At 36.3% G+C, this 20,306-nt stretch overlaps 2 protein-coding genes across 3 annotated transcripts in view; both read left to right on the forward strand.

The window, feature by feature from the left end:
• Positions 1–299: 299 nt before the first annotated feature.
• On the forward strand, positions 300–8,244 carry LOC132132756 (CUE domain-containing protein 1-like). The gene is made up of 10 exons (XM_059545277.1): positions 300–914; positions 1,002–1,132; positions 2,811–2,937; positions 3,301–3,532; positions 6,292–6,357; positions 6,696–6,785; positions 6,874–7,018; positions 7,220–7,278; positions 7,382–7,454; positions 7,540–8,244. Coding segments are annotated over exons 1-10 (1,233 nt in total). The 5' UTR covers positions 300–605; the 3' UTR covers positions 7,541–8,244.
• A 1,549-nt stretch (positions 8,245–9,793) lies between these two features.
• The window catches only part of LOC132132482 (kinase suppressor of Ras 1-like), a 33,234-nt gene continuing 22,721 nt past the window's right edge, over positions 9,794–20,306 (forward strand). Inside the window, exon 1 of one of the 2 annotated variants that reach the window (XM_059544874.1) lies at positions 9,794–10,099. Coding sequence is in view for 1 of the 2 variants with exons in the window: in XM_059544873.1 (XP_059400856.1) it covers positions 13,484–13,708 (225 nt within the window). In the remaining variant the exon portion in view is untranslated. Of the gene's footprint in view, positions 10,100–13,242; positions 13,709–20,306 lie in introns of those variants that run through there. The other variant, XM_059544873.1, reaches the window with a different exon arrangement.

Consider the following 20,306-nt stretch of genomic DNA (forward strand, 5'->3'; position numbering starts at 1 on the left):
ATTAAACTGAAATAAAAAATAAATGAAACCTATAAAAATCCATGCACAAAAACAAATAAAAATGACAAAAGAACATAATATAATAAAAAGTCAAGTTCAAATAAAAACTGAAAATAGAAAACAAAATCACTTTCAAAATATTTATAATTACTATAATATTATATATATTAAATAATACTAAAATAACAGTGTTCATATTAAATGAGAGACTACAGTACGTGGAATAATTGTTATATTTAAAAAAATTGCATATTTTTGCAATTTTGCATAAAATTGCAATACTTTCTCTCAATATAAGCAATGGTTAACATTTTGCTGTTCTAATGTACGTCTTCAGGAGTGGGCCGCTGTTTGTACTCCGCTTGAGGTTGACTGTGAGAGCGAGAGCAAGGCATTCTGGGAATCCCAGCCAGCTGTGGATGAGGTTGAGTCTTTGCTATCAGCAGCAGAAGAAAATTTTATCCAATGCTGCCCCTCTGTATACTGAAGCTTACCTCCAGAGGCATCATGAGTGGATAACAGGTGTGGCTGGAGGCGGTGCATAGGTCAAGGAGTGGGATCATTGCAGTGAATGGGCAGCTCTGAGTGGGAGGGAGGTGCTGTAAATGATGACCAGTCTTTTCCGCCGGAGCAATGCGAACAGTAACCATGGCAGTGGTACACGAGGGAGCGACGCTGGCTCAGGAGAGCTCAATAGCAGAAGGCCTCCACATCAGGTCCGGCGTTTGGAGTTTACCCAGGCTATGGATGACTTTAAGACGATGTTCCCCAGCATGAAGCATGAGGTTATCGAGTGTGTCTTGAGAGCCAACCATGGTGCTGTCGACTCCACCATTGACCAGCTACTGCAGATGAGCCTAGACAGCAAGGCCACGGATGACAGCTCGGATTCTGAGGACAGCATCCCTCCAGAGGTGAGTCTAGAAACCTTTAATGAGACCTAAAAGTGTGTTTTTTTAGATCTTGGTGCACAAAAGAATCTTCCCTCTTTTCTCCTGCAGATCCTGGAGAGAACACTGGAGCCGGACAGCTCAGATGAGGAGCCTCCACCCATCTACGCGCCGCCCTCCTATGACATGCACATCTATGACAGAAAACATCCTGCAGATGTTCCATCCACACCACCACCCAGGCAAGAAAAACAACTAATCATGTTTCCTGTAGGAAAAATTACTAATAATAACAGTAGACTTTAACCTGTGAGAGAGACATTATATCTTCATTCACTTTGTTGAAATGCTTTTTATGTTGACTTGAAAAATATTTCTGCTACTATTTATTCTTCCTTTTCTTCAAACCAAATTATTCTGATGACAGACTTAGGACCAGGCATTTAAGAAAATGAATAAAACAAGATTTGAGATGCTGTACAATGAGATTGGTCCATTGGTTATCCGGTCAAATTATCTGCTGATTCAAAGTCACATAAGCTTTTTGTTGTCCATTAAGGAATTTATTCGGTAAATGTGCTCTAAATGCCCGCTTTAGAGTTTATGACTTTCTATTGGATAACAAATGGATCCACCTCAAATTGATCCACGATTTTTCTTCTACTTCTTCTTCTGAGACCAAAAACTCTGCACAGATTTTTGTGATTTTCTTACTCACTTTTTCCTAACTTTAGTTAATGGAATTTCCATAATGGACTTTCTAAACAGGCCCAAATTCCCACAGACTTCATTTGAGAGGGTCAAAACTTTCATACAATAACTTGTGCAGGCTAGCTTTCATATCACTAGCAAAGCCTAACAACTACCTTGGGATAACGTGCTAAAATATATAATTTAAGTTGAATGTAAAAATATGCTCAAACATGCTAGCAATGTGCTAAATTATGCTAGTCAAATGTTAAAACATTCTCGCAATGTGCTAAACCTTATAACAATAACTACTAACATGTCAAAACATGCTAGCAACATGCTTATGTATGTTAGCAGCATGTTAAAACAATGCTAATGCTAGCAATGCTATGCTAGTCTATATGACCATTTTGAACTGATGTGCTTTATTTCTCAAGTTTAGTCTGCTGCTTTGTTGTGTAAACCGTTTAAACTAACAATTCATTTAGTCAATAAACAGTTTCTAAGTAAGTCCCTTATTAGTTTGATATTACTACATCAAAGCATCAAAGTCTTGAAGACTACATATTACATTCAAAGTTGATAATTTTACTTTAAAACAAAAAATGGAATCGTGCATAAAACATTTGAGAATCAAAAGAATAAAATCAAGGACTGGTAAACTGGAGCAGGCATCAATAACAAAAATGAAAGCTACTGCAACTGAAGAAGCCACTGTAGCTTCTGATTTCCTACATAATAAATGACTTACATTCAGAGCTCACAGACAAAATCCAGTAACAACCAGCAGTTGTCAGGTTATCTTGCATTTGGAGGAGGATACCTGATGTTTGGGATTGTGTGGGACAGATTTGTGAGGTAACCAAATAATTTTGATGACAGACTTTTGCTCAGGGACTTCAGATTGACTAAAGCAACATTTGAGATGGTGTACAAAGACATTAGTCCACTGGTTAGTGCACTCATCTAATCATCTGAGCACAGAGGAATTTATTCCACCTCATTTGAGCGCATACGATTTTATGCACATCTTGGCATTTCCATCAAGCGCACAAAAAGTCTCATAAAATATATGGATGGAAACAGTTACTGACCTAGTATGTGAACTCCGCAAACAACAGTGCCTTAAACATGATTTAAATCACAAGATGAGAATCCCATCAGGCCTTTCTTATTTTAAGAGTGTGTTTCATAAGAAGAATTAGTTTTATTTTATACTCATTTTGTCAGGTTCGATGATTATCCCCCTCCTGGGCATCAGCAGGTCGGCATACACAGGAACTGGAATCCACCGTTACTAGGCAACCTCCCTGATGACTTCCTGCGTATCCTGCCTCAGCAGTCAGAAAGTCTTCAGGTGGATTTATAAACCATTAACATGTATTCGGTATTAAATCTTGGCTGAATATCATGCGTTTACATCAGCAAACATTTAGATCCAGATTCAAAGATTTAGATTCAGATCCAGATTCAAATTCCTTCCAAATTCACTGGGTTCATACAGTGGCCATATCATGCATATAATATTTTTGTTGCATTTAACTCATTCCATTTTTTCAGCCAAAATTTCATTCAAAATTGCAAACAAAAATCTTGAGTTGAGCATTACATCTTTGTTTTAGGGCCTTAGTTAATGTCTTAATTCAGGAACTTTAAGACCAGACAAGGGCAATTAATTTGACAGTAAAAAATTTCATTATTGATTTCTTTCCCCCTGCAGCGTTCTCAGAGCAACCTGTCTCAGCCTTTCTCCTCCTCCTCTTCCTCACTGTCATCCCTGACGCAGCTTTCATCCAGCAGTAGTGCCCTGTCAGGTGGCGTTTGGTCATCTGAACAGGACAGGAAGTTGAAACAATACTTGGAGGACGAGCGAATAGCCCTTTTTCTGCAGAATCAGGAGTTCATGAAAGAGCTACAGCGTAACAGAGACTTCCTCATAGCTCTGGAGATAGGTACACACACACACACACACACAAATATGCTGACCTCAATGTGAATTTCATATTGACTTCTATTGTTTATATAGTTGTTTATACAGTACATACCAAAAGTTTGGAAACATTAGTATTTTTAATGTTTTTGAAAGAAGTTCTTCTGCTCATCAAGCCTGCATTTATTTGATCAAAAATACAGAAAAAAATGTCATATTGTGATATATTATTACAATTTAAAATAATTGTATTTAAATTTATTATACTTTAAATTATCATTTATTTCTGTGATGCAAAGCTGAATTTTTAGGATCATTATCACATGATCCTTTAGAAATTGTTCTAATATGATGATTCATTATCAAAGTTGGAAACAGTTCTGCTGCTTAATATTTTTTCAGAACATGTGATACTTTTTTAGGATACTTCGATGAATAAAAAGTAAAAAAAAAAAAAAAGAAGCTATGTTTTTAAAATATAAATATTTTTTAATAACAATATACACTACTGGTCAGTAATTTTTTTCTTTCTTTTTTTTTAATAAAATCAATACTTTTATTCAGCAAGAATGTGTTAAATTGATAAAGTGATAGTAAAGAAAATATATTATTAGAATATATATTATTAGAATTTTTTTTTTTTTTTTTTAATAAATGCAGTTCTTTTTAACCTTTTATTCATCAAATATATTAGACAGCAGAACTGTTTCCAACACTCATAATAAATCAGAATATTAGAATGATTTCTAAATGATCATGTGATAGACTGGATGTTACATGTGACACTGAAGGCTGGAGTAATGATGCTGAAAATTCAGCTTTGCATCACAGGAATAAATTATTTTTTTAAGTATATTCAAATAGAAAACTATTATTTTAAGTTGTAATAATATTTCACAATATTACTGTTTTTTCTGTATTTTTGATCAAATAAATGCAGGCTTGATAAGCAGAAGAAACCTCTTTCAAAAACATTAAAAATAGTAATGTTTCCAAACTTTTGGTCTGTACTGTATATGTAAAGGAAGTGGCAACATAATTTTTCCCACATATTGTGATGAACATCTGAGTTAAATGGATTATGGAAATGTGAAAAAAATGAAATGCAGAAAGTGGTGGAGTCTAAGCAAACTAAATGATTGGAGAGACCAATATAGATCACCAGAAAAAAGTCTGCTGCTTTACCAGAAGATTTTATTATAAAGTTTTTGTTTTTAAAAAATTACAAGGCCAGAAATTGTTCACAATAGGTTTCATGCATTAACAAAATAGAATTGTATACCAATATTTAATTACAATTAAATTAAAAGTACGTTACACTATTATTAATATGAATTTATTTATACTTAATTAAAATCTGTTTCGTTATATTTACTGTAGACCTAATCCTAAATTTTTAAACACTTTTAGAAGTGAATTAAATGGATTTTTATTATCATTTAGTTTTGTGGTGAAATTTTTCAGACCTTTCCCTCCTAAAGGTTTAGTGTAACTAGGTCAGAGACACCTTGCCCACTGTCACTCAAACACTCATTTTTCAAACATACTTCACATAAAATGAAATAATGTTTGGATTTTTCAATGTGAGGAAAATCTGTCATTCATACAGGGTTTCCGCAGGTCCTTAAAAGTCTTACAGTTAGTCAAAATTAAGGCCATAAAAAGTCTTAAATGGTACAAGAAAGTCTTATTTATTATGATTTCAAGAGGTCTTAAATTTGGCAACAGAAAGACAAGAGTTGCGGTATGACTTATTGGAAAGATTAAACTTCAGAAGGTTACGAATTAATTGATTAAACTGGAGCTCTGTATGTTTCAAAGTCACTGCTTTGTTTTCTGCTGCTATCGGAGGAACTACTGTATTTCTGCCATTCCGAAAGCGCCACCTGCTGGCAGAGAATGAATTTGCATTTTCAATAAGTCTGCTGTTTTTATTCAGACCAATGTGTAAATCAGCCCATGTTTTTATGCAGCAAACACACATTTGTAAATGTGAACTGGTGGATCGACAAAAAGATAATGCATTAGAAAAATATAAAAACAATTTAGACCGTAAAATATATTTATATGCTACTTTTAATAAATTAATATAATAATTTATTTGTAATAGTTGTTTCAATTAATATAATAATTGATCATTTTGATTCATCAATTTTCTGAAAAATAGTTTAATTCTGAAATGTAAAGTTTATAATTTTATTAAAAAAAAATTGTGAAAACCTGTAGTCATGCTTTTTACAGTCATTTTACAGTTTAATATGTCACTATAGACATTGCCCAGCCCCGCTCATTAATTTTATTTCTGGTGGTCTTAAATTTGAGCTTATAAATCCTGCAGATAACCTGTTTATAGTGAAGAACTCATTAACCAACATTGCATTCAATCACCTTTTTTTTTTTTACCTATTTTGTGCCCCCTCAAAGTTTTAGTTCCTCCCAAAATTTCTTCCTCACCATACCTGCCTTTGGGATGATTTATATAATGAAATGCACCATACAAATAAATTCACAGTTAACTGAATTGAATACTACATGTTTAACTTGAATCCCCTTTCGATTTGCAAAAAGATTTGCAATGTTTTTCATTCTCATATTTGCAAACTATCACTCCTATCATTCTGCTAAAATGCCTTTTAAATGAACCCCAGAGGGTTGTGTGTGTGAACCGCTTTCATTCCTTACTCACTGTGTGCAGTGTTGTGTTGTTCACTCCACTGTCTCCACTCTGGAGCGACCGATCTTCACCTGCCCTCAGTGACCCTGTTACCTGCTGTGTTTTAGATCATCAGAGGTGCGAGAAAGCACAGTGTGGTTATTCATCCACGTGCACAGAGAACTCCGCCGAAGGTAGATTCCCTTCATCTTCATCCATCAGCCATGTCTGCCACACAAACACTGACAGGAAGCTTCATCTGAACCTGTCTGTGCCGCCACATAAAACAACACACAGATAACGGCCTACAGGGACCACATTCTACACTTTTGCAGCATTTTACTATTTTTTTACCATAAGGTTAAATTAGTCTGTTTAACAAATATATATATATATATATATATATATATATATATATATATATATATATATATATATATATTCTGTCATTATTTAGTCATCTGCAGAACGCAAAGGAGAAAATGTGATTGGTAAATGTGAGCAACCATATGTTGTCTAATTCTTGATGTAGGTGATAATTGTGTCTCGAGGTCTGAGGAGGCCTGTTCATCAGTCTCTGACGATGCCTTATTCCTGGAGAAACTCAAGCACATGGGCAAATGTAGGAAAACGCAGACGAAGCTTAACAGCAATTTCATGTAATGGCTTGAGCTCTTGGCCCTTTTTGATCACTGCATTATTACCTGCAGCTACAAGGAAGAAGCTTTTTGAAATTGCCAGATCATTCTCGGAGAAGACCAGAAGAAAGAAGTCCAAAAAGCGAGGTCTGTCCAAACACCAGTCATATCCTCACATGTCCAGCCCCGACAGTCGCTGCCTGGAGTTTGCATCTATGTATGTTGTGTTTCTTATTCCTATAACTATTAGATTCAGTGTAATGTCTAAATATGATTTTTTGATCTTCTTGTTGTGATATGTATTGTATGAATTAAAAGGTATACTTTTTTAAGTTAAAAATGCTAGAATACATCTTCTAAGCTATATGGCATTGTAGTATTAAACCTGTAGTGTGTTTGGTCCTTGACTTCCTCTCAGTCAAGGCTCTGCAACCTCCACCGTCAATCTCCTGGAAGAAGTAGAGGGGCCGCCTTCGGGTAAATATTCCCTTTATCTAAATGCAAATGTGAAATCTATCGGCACTTCATAAATGTATAATATTTGGTGAAACCTCGTAAAGTGGAAATTTGTGTCTATAAGCTGAGGATGACAACCAACTTAAAAGACTCTCAGAAAGAGAGGAAGGGGAGGAGTCAAAGGAAGTGATGTCATGGTAAGTGCACATAAACGCACTAATCATCTTAACATCATTGGACGAATATAGATAATTGGCACATATTTTTTATTATCTTTGACAGATGGATGAATCCTGGCTGGAGCTGCCGATGTTGTCTGCTTTAGAGAGCTTGATTCAACAGCTCTGAAGACTAAAGCATCATGATGATCGAGATTTTACTCATTAGTTTCCTGCAATGCTTTATTAAACCTGAGCCATAAAATCATCATAGTTCTATATTGTTTGTAATATTCTGGTTCAACAGTCTAGTCTAGGACTGTCATGTGGTGTAGCAGATCTGGTGGTGTTTAGAAGAATGCTGTGCTGGGACTCAGGACTCAGAACATCCACAAGCACAAAACCTCATTGCTCAGCTTGATAAGAAAATCTGTGTTTATCTCAGGAGTAATTTTAATGGCCTGGAGTCTATGTACAGTTCCTCTGATGTTTATAGATAAAGCTCTTTTCAATTCTCATTATCTTATCTGATTGAGATTGGAGATTGGTTTAAAATGTGTTATAAAATTTAAGTTGCTATGTGTTTTCAACCAAATCACAATTTAAAATCATGCTCAAGACTTTTTCACCATTAATTCCTGAAATTAACAAACATATTTTATTCTTAGTGTGAAGTAAGGTCTGTTTTTGTGTATTTACACTGGGATAGTAGGCTAATTATTAAAACTAAATTGTAATTTTCAGAGTTTAGAGTTGTCAGCTCACTGTAAATTGATATTGATTTTCAAAGGATGATTTAGTTTGTTATTAAATTACATTTTGAGAGCAACACATCCTTGTTTGTCCTTTAATTATTCATTTGCAGAAGAGATTAAACTTTTCATATGCACAAATTTACAAAGTCAAACATTTAGGATGATAAGCAGTTTTGTTTCAAAACGTTGGTGCTTACTTGGGTTGTGCTCTTCTGCCTTCATTCTTACAAGAACCAGTAGAGAACATCACATCATATGTGCCATAACTTATGGCCCACAAGGCCAAACCATAAGGGGATTTTCACATTTAAAAATTAGCATAATTTTTACCCAATGTTTAAAAAGATATCAGTTTTATGAAAAACGTGTCTTAATGCGTAATAAACCTAGATTTAGTCAGGCTATTTTATGATAACTCGTTGCATGATACAAACTCTGAGGAGGGATGTTACGATTTAAAGGCGCATATAGATAATTTTTTTCCTCAGTAAAAAGTTTTACAAACAATGAAATTAATAGCACGTCTCACAAAATATCTTTGAAATCACTGACATTTCCATAAGAGGAATCTAATATCATCACTCTTGTAAAAGCTTACGTTACACATCTCGGGTCTACTCTTGGGGGCGGACCAGACGTTCCAGTCATATATGTCAAACTAATTTTGTATCGATAATTTCCCTTTTATTAAACATTTTCCACTCATGGAATAAATCAATAAAGATTTTTACAATGGCTTCGGAAAATGCCAAGTTTTGCTTTTGCGTGATGCTGTATCCACGACGCTATATGTCAGTAGGCCTATCATATCGGCCAGCGAAAAACAACCAACTGTCTGCTACAGTGACCAAACTAATCAGCAGAAACAAACATCTCTAAAAATATAGATATATATGCAAATAGATAAATAGAGGTTGACATAAATTTATTTTGCCTATTTTAGTTTAAATTAATCTTGGCACAGGTGACCTCGATTGTTTGTGACACTTTATTTTCCCCTTCTGTAACTGTCCAGCAGATGGAGCTATACACCAGTGCCTTGCTGTTCATTGCTTGTTTAGCTCAAACACCTTCTGATTTTTCTTTTCAATCATAATCAGTCATTACTGTGATAGATGACATTTATTTTGCTATCAGGAACAGCCTAAACACCTGTAGGGATCCTGAGAAAGAGAGAGAGAGAGAGAGAGGGAGAGAGAGAGAGAGCTGGCTGTGGGTGCTCACGTGTCCGAGTGTTTCTGTTCATTGTCTGGTGTCTGCAGATTGGGATTTATTTATAGCCGTGTCTCTCTACCTCAAAGCCCCATAATGCACCACTCCCAGATCCTGCGACTGATGGCCTTTTCTTTTTTAACCTAGGTCTCGAAAATAATCTCAGATCTGATCTCACCAAACATAAATAGAAAAGCACACACGGCACCACCTGCCCCACAGACACAAACAGTCTGAAATGTGACTGAAATGACATGTCAGTCGGGTATTTACTGACAGCCTGTGTCACGGATGATCTCTGTCATCAGATTCTCCACAATCCAATTTAATCTGCTGTATCCTGGGAAAGGATTCCTCAGGCTGACCAATAGAGAGAGAGTATCATGACGACACAGCAGCAGCCAGGTGGAAGCTGCACTTTTGTCTGTAGCACTTCTGTAGGCTTTTTTGGCTTAGTGCTCTGAAACTTTCTCATATAAATCACTTGATTTAGAGCCTGGTTTAATTTCAGTTTTTGTTTGACCAAAGTTTTTTAAGAATGCCATAACATTAGATGTCATACTAGCTTGGAAAGAGTTCATGGTGTGGTTGATTTGATTTTTGGAGGAAACAAACCCTCATTTGACGTTTCTTCTGTCTGCATGGAAAGGTCAGGTTTTTACAAGAGGTTCCTGTGGTCTTCAGCATGGAACAGATGCACACCAGACACTCTGACCGGTGAGAGATACATCTAAAAATATTGGAGTTAATGATGACAGTTTGGTTCAATTCAAAATCAAGTTTTAAATTTAGATACCTTTAAGTTTTTATTATGATTTCTACTTAAATTTCTGCTCTAGCTTTGCAACTAGTCTGGATTGCTGTTAAAGAGATAGTTCATCGTAAAATTACAATTCTGACATCATTTATTCACCCTCATGTTTTTCCAAATGTTAACACAAATGGACACAAAGGAAGATATTATAAAAATGTAAAAAAAAAGCACTTAACAAAATGACTGAAACTTTAATATATAAAATATAAAAATAAGCTAATTCAAAACGAGTAATTAGTATAATAATATATAAATATTACTAAGATAACACTGCTTTGCATGAACAAAAACTAATGTGTGAAACAAATTAAGGAGATTTCTGGACATATTTTGATGTCTTTTTTATGTATTACACTCATGAATACACTTTGAGGCCTTATTTTACTGAACTGCGACTTTCTTTCTCATATTTACAAATGAAGATGTTTTTTCATTGGTTGGTCATTACTGGTTTGGACTATAATCCATCCAGACAAACCAGACCAAGCAGGCGCTTGGAATAATGTTCCATCTCTGAGATGTGTGTGTATGTGTTGGGGAGGATGTAGAGTGTTATGCAGCACGCAGATGGAGAGATGGAGGACAGATGGAAGGATAGAGAAAGAGAGTGAGATGAAGGACAAATGGAAGAGGAGGTGAGGTTTGGAGAGTGACTCAGCAGTCAGATTGAGCGTTTGATGTGAGGGAACATCTCACCCTCACAGTGAGATGAGAACCCCCCCCCCTCCCCCAATTTTAATAAATGTGATTAAACATGCTCGTGCATGTGTGGAAAAAAGCAAGGCAAAGGGGTGAATTTCTTTCATCATTAGTTGCATTCTAGACCCTGATATGTGAAAGGCCCTCTGTTTGAGCCGAGGATACCCTAAGGCAGTGGTTTTCAACCTGTGGTCCGCGGTCGCGGTGGTATTGCAGGTGGGCCGGCAATTATTTTCTTTACATTTCCAGTCCATTCTAGGGCTGTGCGATTAAAAGAAATCGTCATAAAATCAGATTTGAGCGTGCGCGATTTCTAAATCGCTTTATAGCACGATTTTCCGCGGCCCTGACCTCCCGTGGTATGCTATCTGATCCAATCAGAATGCATTGCGCCTAGCGCGAGAACAGAACAGACTGGGCATATACCTAACTCCAGGTTCACACACTGTCTGTGACATGCCTTTTTCTGAGCCCATGTTAGATCCGAGCGTTCACACTGCACAAGGCAAAAGGCTAGAAATAAAAACGTGCGAAAAAAATTAATATCTAACACATGAGCATATAGAGAGTTGTGAGTGCAGAGACACGTTTTAAGTGCGCACACTCTCTCCGCGCAGAGCAGCGTGTATCTTAGCCAGCACGTCTGGTTTAGTGACAGAGCAAAGGAAATCGTGCGAACAGAGAGATTTGCACTCGCGCATTATTTTAATGTGCTTTCGCGTTATATTTATGCGCTCTCGCTGCTGACCGCGTACACATACTGTATACCGACTGCTAACACCTGAGGCACCGCTACAATTAATGAGCTCTATGAACAATGCATGACAAAAAAAAGTCCCTGTACATACACGCCATAAGTCTATACATTTTGTTACATCTTTACTATAATGATAATTTTGACTTATGTCTGTTCTAGAGACGTTACAACTTTTTGATAAAGCTCTAATGGGTTTTCTTTTGGAAATGTGTTTCAAATTAATCCTGAATGCATTTATGACTGTAAAAGCATATCGGTGTGTGTCACAATCACAAAATTGATCAAAGAAATCGCGATAGGTTTTCTTTTTCTTTTCTTTTTTCTTTTGTCCATATCGCACAGCCCTAGTTCATTCAATAAATACAGTTAACAATCTAGCTTCTGAGTATAAAGTTATTAACCCAACAATAGCGGGGTCAGTTAATTTTTTTGAAGAGGGCCACGCAAACATATGTGTGTGGTTGTGTGGGCCGCGATTGAAAAAGTTTGGGAACCACTGCCATAAGGAAAGAAAAACCGCAAATGCTATCCTGTTAATATTGCCGTTGTTTTTACTAAACTGTATTTAAGTTTAAGTAGAACAAATGTGGGTTTTGGTTCGAGTCTTGTGCTTCACAGATGTGTCTCCTCAGAAAAACCTTGTAGGCTAATCATGCACGTGTCTCTTCAGAAGAGATCTCAACGATGTCTTAAACTGTGCTCAAATTTGCCAAGAAATATTCTTTTTTTTATTTCCCAGAGACCATATATGACACAGTTTAAAGTGCTATCATAAAGAGGACTTCCTGGATGATTCAGATGGGGGATTTGGCCATGACTATTTCCTTTCCTTTTTAAAAACAAACCAAAATATCTGACATCGCAATTCAGCACATTTTATGGAAATACGAAGATTAGTATTATTTTGGATTATTTTACTGATTTACAATTGTTTCTTGTAAATAAATATCCCAAGAAATGATTTGGGAGTTTGCAAGGACATTGGTTTCTTCATGTGTGTAATTTTGGGAAATATGCATCAGGAAAATAGGGTGAAAACAAAATAACAATATTATTATGAAAATTATTTATTTATTTTTTGTTTTCCCTTAAACATCATTAAAAATTATGTGAAAGTCATAACCACATTTTGGTCCTGTTCACACAAATGCATACATTTTACCAATTTGCTTTACAAAACTAATTTAATATATGCCCCCCCAAAAAAAAACTCATTATTGGCTAAAGTGTCTTTTCCTAATAACAGAATATTATTCAAAATATGAATGAAGTACTTTAACTATATATATCAGAGTTGTTGAAGTACAAATACATGTTAAAAATAAAAATGAATATAAAAATATATAATATATAGGCTATAATAATAAATGAAAATGCACAAGTTATTAGATTTTAATTTAATAGTTATAATATCTATCTATCTATCTATCTATCTATCTATCTATCTATCTATCTATCTATCTATCTATCTATCTATCTATCTATCTATCTATCTATCTATCTATCTATCTATCTATCTATCATTAGCCTACAGACATGTTCGTACGGACTTCATTTCCCAGCGCGCATCGCGTCGTACGATGTTTCCCACAGCTGACATACAGTGAGCAGAGACTCGCGGCAGAAAGCGCAGCTCGCACTAAGCGCTTCCACAGCGCACTTGGATTTGGGAGTACCTCAGACCTCATCTCCCTTGTGGATCCTAGTATAGACCGCATCTATTGTCCGTTCGGACAGTCTGATGGCATGCATCTGTAGTAGTGCATGTGGATTGTATTATTATTTGTAGTTGCACTCATCTCTCCATCCACGGCGTGCCCGATGCAGTGGGATGGATGGTGTTAGAGTGGGGCTGATGATGGTGGAGGAGAGTGATAAACATAGGGACAGCAGCAGCAGCAGCAGCGGCGGCGGCGGTGCCACAGCGATGGCCGCGCTACACCAGTGTGAACTGATCCAGAACATGATCGACATCTCCATCTCCAGTTTGCAAGGGCTCCGGACCAAATGCGCGGCGTCCAACGATCTCACGCAGCAGGAGATCCGCACTTTAGAGGTAATGACGACGAGAGGGGCCGAGGTGCAGCGTCACGAAAGAGCGCATCCGCTCTCGTGCGCGCACTTTATCCGTTTCTTCCCATTTTTGCACTGCAGCTGTTTATTGTGGTGGATTTCAGAGGCGCACAGGACTGGGAACGAGCTCCTTCTATTGCAATTTACCATATTATCTCTAACAATGGAAGTATTACCATGTTTGCACAGTGTGCCATGGTAATACATGGAATTTGGACAGTACTGTGATGCTGTATTTTTAGAAACGCACAGGGATGAGAATTGGACCTCTCTTACAAAATTGTGCAATGGTATTATCAGGGTTTTCTGAAGAATTTCGTTCGGGGGTCTCTGTTAAATAGCAAAAAAGCTACTATCACATTACCATGACAGTGTAGCAGAGCAATACCATAGTAATTTCTGGAGTAGGCTAAGATGTTAATATGACCATGCATGCATATGGTAATCATATAGCATCACAATATCAATGGTAAGAATGGTATAGCCACAGTACACTTTCTTCATAAATGAGCATAAGAAGTTTTCAGATTTTATGCATGGAGTTCACAGCACACTAACCCAGTGGGGGTTTATTTGACCTGGTTCTGTTGAATAGGTGAAATATTCTTGGCAGTGAGATGCTGCGTAAAGCATCTCCGGACCAGAACCAGTCCTGATATTTTGACATTAAAGATCTTCACTGGACCGTCGTCAGGTCTGTGTGATATCTTGCCGACTGCGTCTCACCCTGATTTCCGCAACATTGGTGATTAGATGTCAGTATTGATGTGTGCTCCACCTGGAAAGTGCCCCACTGCTCCACCGGTAGGGGTAATTAATGAGGAATCAATACTGCCATGGGGTGGATGGTGTGCAAACAGCCCCGGGGGGCCTGTAGTGACCACATGCACCAGAATGATTGTTTTGGAGATTTGAGATGTTTGTGGAGATCCTCAGAGGTTTGTTGCGGATCTGTGTTTCCTGATCTAAAAGGAAATGAGTCCTGATTTGGAGTTAAAGGCCCATGAAGAGTAGTTATATTTACATGAAATTTATATTTTTATGAAATTATTATTTTTCTATCGTTGTGATTGGCCGCATGATTTTTGCGAGCATATAAAATGAAACATTATTTTGTCTAAATAAATTAAAAATAAAACACTAAAAACTAAAATTGTTGAGTTGAGTCATCACAACATTATAATGTTCACTACAAATTATGATTTTTCAAAGATTATTCAAGTGTATTTTACAACGAAAAATAACATTTCAGTCATTCTACTTAAAATCGACACATTTATTCAGCATCACTTGCTGTTTCTTTGTAATAAACCTGCAATTTCAGAGTGAAAACCCCAGTTTTTAGGTGTAAAGTTTTTTTTTTAGACTTGCTTAAGATTGCATTCAATAGTGTTTTTAAATAATTTGTGTTTTTGAAGATCAACTTTAAGTGAGCGTTAGATGGTCAAGAAGGTAATTTCAATGAGAAGAAATGCACAATTATATATTTACATATTAATGATACAGATAAATAAAAAAATCTAATGTTGGTTGATAAATGATATGGTGCAGATATTCTGTACATCCTATCTGAATAGCCCATTTCTTTCATAATAAGTAAAAGAACAATTTAGTAAAATAACAGCAAACTGATTCCTTAGGTTCTGCTTTCTAGCAGAAATGTAAAACTCCTTCAGTGCTGCTTCCTGCTTTAGCAGGAAGTTGAATGTTCTACCTGTGTTCCAAATCAGGCACTACTGGGCCTCAAAGTCTGCAGGAAATGGCGCATGCACAGCCTGCTTCCTCTTTATGTCTAATGCAGCACTTTCTGACTGTGTCTCCTTCTCTTAGAGCATTTAATACATTGTATCTTGATTAGTTGCAATAAATGAAAGCTGGTCAATCACATGTTTTAGGTAAGCAGCCCTGGTTTCTCAAAGGCTTTGAGAAGATCCTAGTTCTCTTAGCCTTCAGCAGCCTGCATGAACAGGTTGATGTATTATAAGTGTGCTCTTATGAGTGTTGTTCAGAGGGACAGATGGAGTCTGTCAATACTTCAGCTGTATAACAGGCCCTGGGTGCTTGTTAATTCCTGTGCACTTCAGCGCAATCAAGAGACACTTGAACTCACATTAGATTCTCACTGAAAGCTCTTCATAACATCACTTCCTGTCTTTTTTTAACAGCTCGCCACTCTGGTCAGGAGATAATTATTCTCAGTCTCGCCTGCTGAAGTACTGCGAGGTTATGTTCGACTGAATGTTCTCAGCCGTCTTGCTGATCTGCACTTTTTTCCGATCTGTATTTTGCCTCGATTTTGGAATGATGGTTTACGCAAAGTAGGACGTGCTTCTGGATAAACATTGTTAATACTAGAACAATGTTGCTATCATCCAGTCAGATTCTAGGTTTAGAGTCAGCATGCAACAGTGTTTGCAACCACTTTTCATTTCTATTGAGACGTATATCCACATTAAACAGGATATGGAGATAAAGTGGGATAGGATTAGATGGTATCCATTGGGAACCAGTTTTGTTATTGTGAACTACTACAGAATTGTTTGAAAAAACATTAATGAAATTTAGAAATTTTGCCTTGGTAACTTCATGAAAATGTATAATTTGTAATAAAATATTAATACTTAAACTAAATCAAGTCAAAATATGAATGAATACTGTAAGAGAATAATAAATAATACTTAAATAATGCTGTTGGGAACTGATTGGATTGTGAGTAGGGATGCACAGATATTTTTCAGACAGACAGTTTTCACAGATATATTGAATTTTTTTTTTATATTGCCTGATAACCGATAAATGGCTGGTATTAACCTATTTATATTATTTTGTCTAAATTAATGAAAAATCTAACTCTAAAAGATTTCAGATATTTTATTTATATATTTTCAGATTTCATTTTTTATTTTTTTATTTTGTTATGTGCCTTTGTTACTTTTTATTATTATTATTATTATTATTAATAATATATTTTTTAAATTCATTCAGTTTTAGTTTTCATTTATTTAATGAGTAATTTTATTGTTTTAACTTAAAGATCTTATTTCTGCCTTTTCTTAATTTTAGTTAATGATAACCTGCTATGTTATTGTAATTGTGTTCCATTCTTCTGGACATTGATCTAGAAACATGTCAATTTTGCTATAGCATTTGAAATCATCTTTACTGATCAAATCAAACCAAATCAGCTTGCACCCATGCCTTTTCTCAAGACGTGGGAATGTTAGTCCTGCACCAGTTGTTTCCCCAGCTGCTGTGGTATTGCATTTGTCCTCCAGAGCGAGATTCGTGTATCTCCTCACATCTTTAGAATGTGCAGATTTTGATGAACTGTGATGTTTGATTCTGACAGCGTGAGATGCCGTCTCATGACCTACTTATATGCAGAGACCCTCAATCTATCTTATGGATAAACGAGTTTGTTAATGGTAAAAAAAAGAAGAGCTAGTTTGGCTCCAGAGGGTGCCTGTTCTGCAGACTCGAGCGGTCAGCTGTTAAAGCCCTCATCAGTCTGCCCCCCCCACCCCCCGCAGTGATGTTTGAGAGAGTTTTGCAGTACATTTGTGTCGTGTGCTGTCGTGGCTGTGGCTATATTTAGATGTCTTCCTCCCTACGCATTTTCAGGGTTGGTTGTTAAATAAGAAAATAATGACGTGAAGAGCATGAGAGTGGGGAGGGGAGAGGGAGAGTGCCCAGCCAATCAGCTCGCGACTGTTTGAGGGCTCCCAATAGACCAGGAATGGGGAGGGGGGGCAACATATTCAGCCAAGCAGAGCAGGTAAGAGATGTTCCATCACTACTCGTGGCAGATATTCTCCAGTGCATCCGAGCTGCGTCACTGAGGCCTGATGAGGAGGTGTCATCATGGCTGGCAGCAAACATGTAAACAGTGTAGATGCAGATCGTTCAGTCAGATAATGCCCTTTGATGGCAAGATTGTCGCTATTTTTGGTATTTATAAACCATATCATTAATAAGGAACATTTTCAAACTGCCATCCTCATTTCCTCTAGGTTTGGAGGGTCAGAGGTGAAGATCTGACCTGTTTGCATCTGTATTTGTTGGACAGGTCAAGATCCAGAGCCATGAACTCTAGTCCTCAGTTACATTATTCCCACAAGGGGTTTTGTTTTAGTGCACACACAGTTCAGCTTGAAGTGTATGCCAACAAGTGTTTGATACCATCTTTAGTGTTGAATGGGTGCTGCTTGGTGTTTTTTATGTAGTTTTCCAACCGGAGATTTGTTAGACTTAGAAATGGCCAAGAACCAGTGGTGTCAAAAGTATTGGCATTCATTACTCAAGTAGAAGTATAGATACTAGGGTTTAAAAAGACTTTTGTAGAAGTTGAAGTATCAACTCAAGCTTTTTACTCAAGTAAAAGTGTGAAAGTACTGGTTTAAAAAACTACTTAAAGTATAAAAGTAAAAGTAATGTAAGAAAAAAAAATGCCATTAAGAACAAAAGCTTAGGCCGCACCTCAGGGGCCTATTGTGCACTACCCCACCTCCTCAAAAAAACATTTTTCTAAAGGCCATAGGCCACAATGACTATAATGTTATATTATAATGTTCATGTAGAAAAATTGGGAATGCACTAGGCTACCTGTTTCAGCCGCATATATGCCCATTGAAAATGAACGCACTTTAGTACAATGCAAATATATTAAAGGACTAGAGATGTGATGACTAGTTGCCTATAAGTATTGTTATGGTGCAAAAAGTCAAACTTCAGAGGCATGTCATCAATTACCTTTAATGGAATGTAAATGTACATCCAAGTTTAGCTGCAGGAATCTGCGAGGGCAAAGGACAAGAACATTGGTGCAGGCTAAGAAACAATTACCCTTGTATGGTTGTCTATTTACATTAAACATTATAGTGCTGTCAAAACGAATGATTAATCCAAGTGATTAATCAAAAACTAAAAATGACTAAAAATTCTGATACCTTCTTGATTGATATCTTCCTGTATTTGGTACATACGTACGTCTGCTATGTCCAGTGTGGGGGGTAATGAGTTACAAAGTTGGTACAGCCTACTTATCACAACATTGTCAATCGCGTCGTCAATCGCAAACGATAATTTATTAAAACGTCTTGTTACCGAACTACCTACAGCAGCTTAATTTGCGGAGGACGAAGAGAAAGCACCCATTTGGTAAATGAGCCAGTGAGAAATAATAACTTTTAAGTAGGGTCCAGTGCCTTTTCGATACGTTTAAAACGGTATCGGTGCCCAAACGGTGGCTGAACCGAAAAAACTATGGATAACATTAAAGAACATTACAAATATTTAAAATAAATCCATAGCTTTCACCTTGGATGCTCTCATTTCTCAGGTTGTGCTTCCCTTACTCTAAGGCTAATAAATGTACTTCATAATCTGGGTCATCATTTCATACAAAACCACACATAATGTTTCTACTGTATCTCTGTCAATCTCTCTGATATTTAGTTAAGATGAGTGCTGTCTGTCACTGTCTTTAATCAGTTCTGTGAATGACTGTATGCTCATTCTTTATAAAGCAGCAACAATGTCGTTTGTAAAGTACAGTACTGTGCAAAAGTCTTAGGCACATTAGTATTTTCACCCCAAAAAGGGTTTTAAGCCATTTATTTATATCTTTTACTGTAGTGTGTCAGTGGGAAATATCAGTTTGCCATTAATATTAATAATAATCTAGTGCGATTTTGAACATTTTGAATGAAATAGCAGTAACGAACCTATTTTTAAAATGTAAGGAGTAGAAAGTACAGATACTTGAGTGAAAATGTAAGGAGTAGAAGTAAAAAGTCGGCTGGAAAACAATTACTCAAGTAAAGTATAGATACCCCAAATTTCTACTTATGTAAGGTAACGAAGTATTTGTACTTTGTTACTTGACACCTCTGCCAAGAACAGTAAAATGAAATGAAATAAAACGTGTGTAAAATATTCATTTTGTGAGTGATTATATATATATATATATTATATATGGCTGGGCACGTTAACACATTATTATCGCATTATTATCGCGTTAACGCAATAATTGATTAACAGCAACACTGTGTTAAGGAATTTTTCATTATTATGAAAGTCCGTTGCTCACTAGCTCTGAATACACATACAGAAAAATCATGCGTCACAGGAGGGGATACCTCGATTAAATTATGTAGGCCAAGCATCAACATTTACAAACCACTGACCACTGTTATTTTTAACAGAAAAGAATGCAACAAGCTCGTAATCATGACTATTCGTTGGAAATAGGAAGTTCATGCAGCACGTATAACAAACTGTAAAATATTTTCTATAAAAACTTTAATGTCCTGACAGTGACAAATAGCTTGTTTTATATTTAATTTAATTACATTAATGTTATAAGTTGAGATTTAGGCTACAATAAATATTTTAACTGCTACCATGTAAAAGGAGCACTGCTGGAAAAAAGCACCTTATTTGTTTAAAGTGTTTGCAAAGCAAATGTTGTTACACTTGTTCATATAGCAGTAGGCCTACTTTTAAATGATAAAAAGTGCACAATACAGTAATTTTGAATGCATTATTTGTTTTGTGCATAACAATGCGATTAATTGCAGACA

This window comes from Carassius carassius, chromosome 49 (assembly GCF_963082965.1).
Source record: "Carassius carassius chromosome 49, fCarCar2.1, whole genome shotgun sequence".
NCBI classification, from domain to species: domain Eukaryota; kingdom Metazoa; phylum Chordata; class Actinopteri; order Cypriniformes; family Cyprinidae; genus Carassius; species Carassius carassius.

Coding starts and splice junctions, on each gene's coding strand:
- LOC132132756 (XM_059545277.1), top strand. CDS start 606: ATGATGACCAGTCTTTTCCGCCGGAGCAATGCGAACAGTAACCATGGC. Junction 3,533..6,291: donor CCTCATAGCTCTGGAGATAG/GTACACACACAC, acceptor GCTGTGTTTTAG/ATCATCAGAGGTGCGAGAAA. Junction 6,786..6,873: donor ACTCAAGCACATGGGCAAAT/GTAGGAAAACGC, acceptor TATTACCTGCAG/CTACAAGGAAGAAGCTTTTT.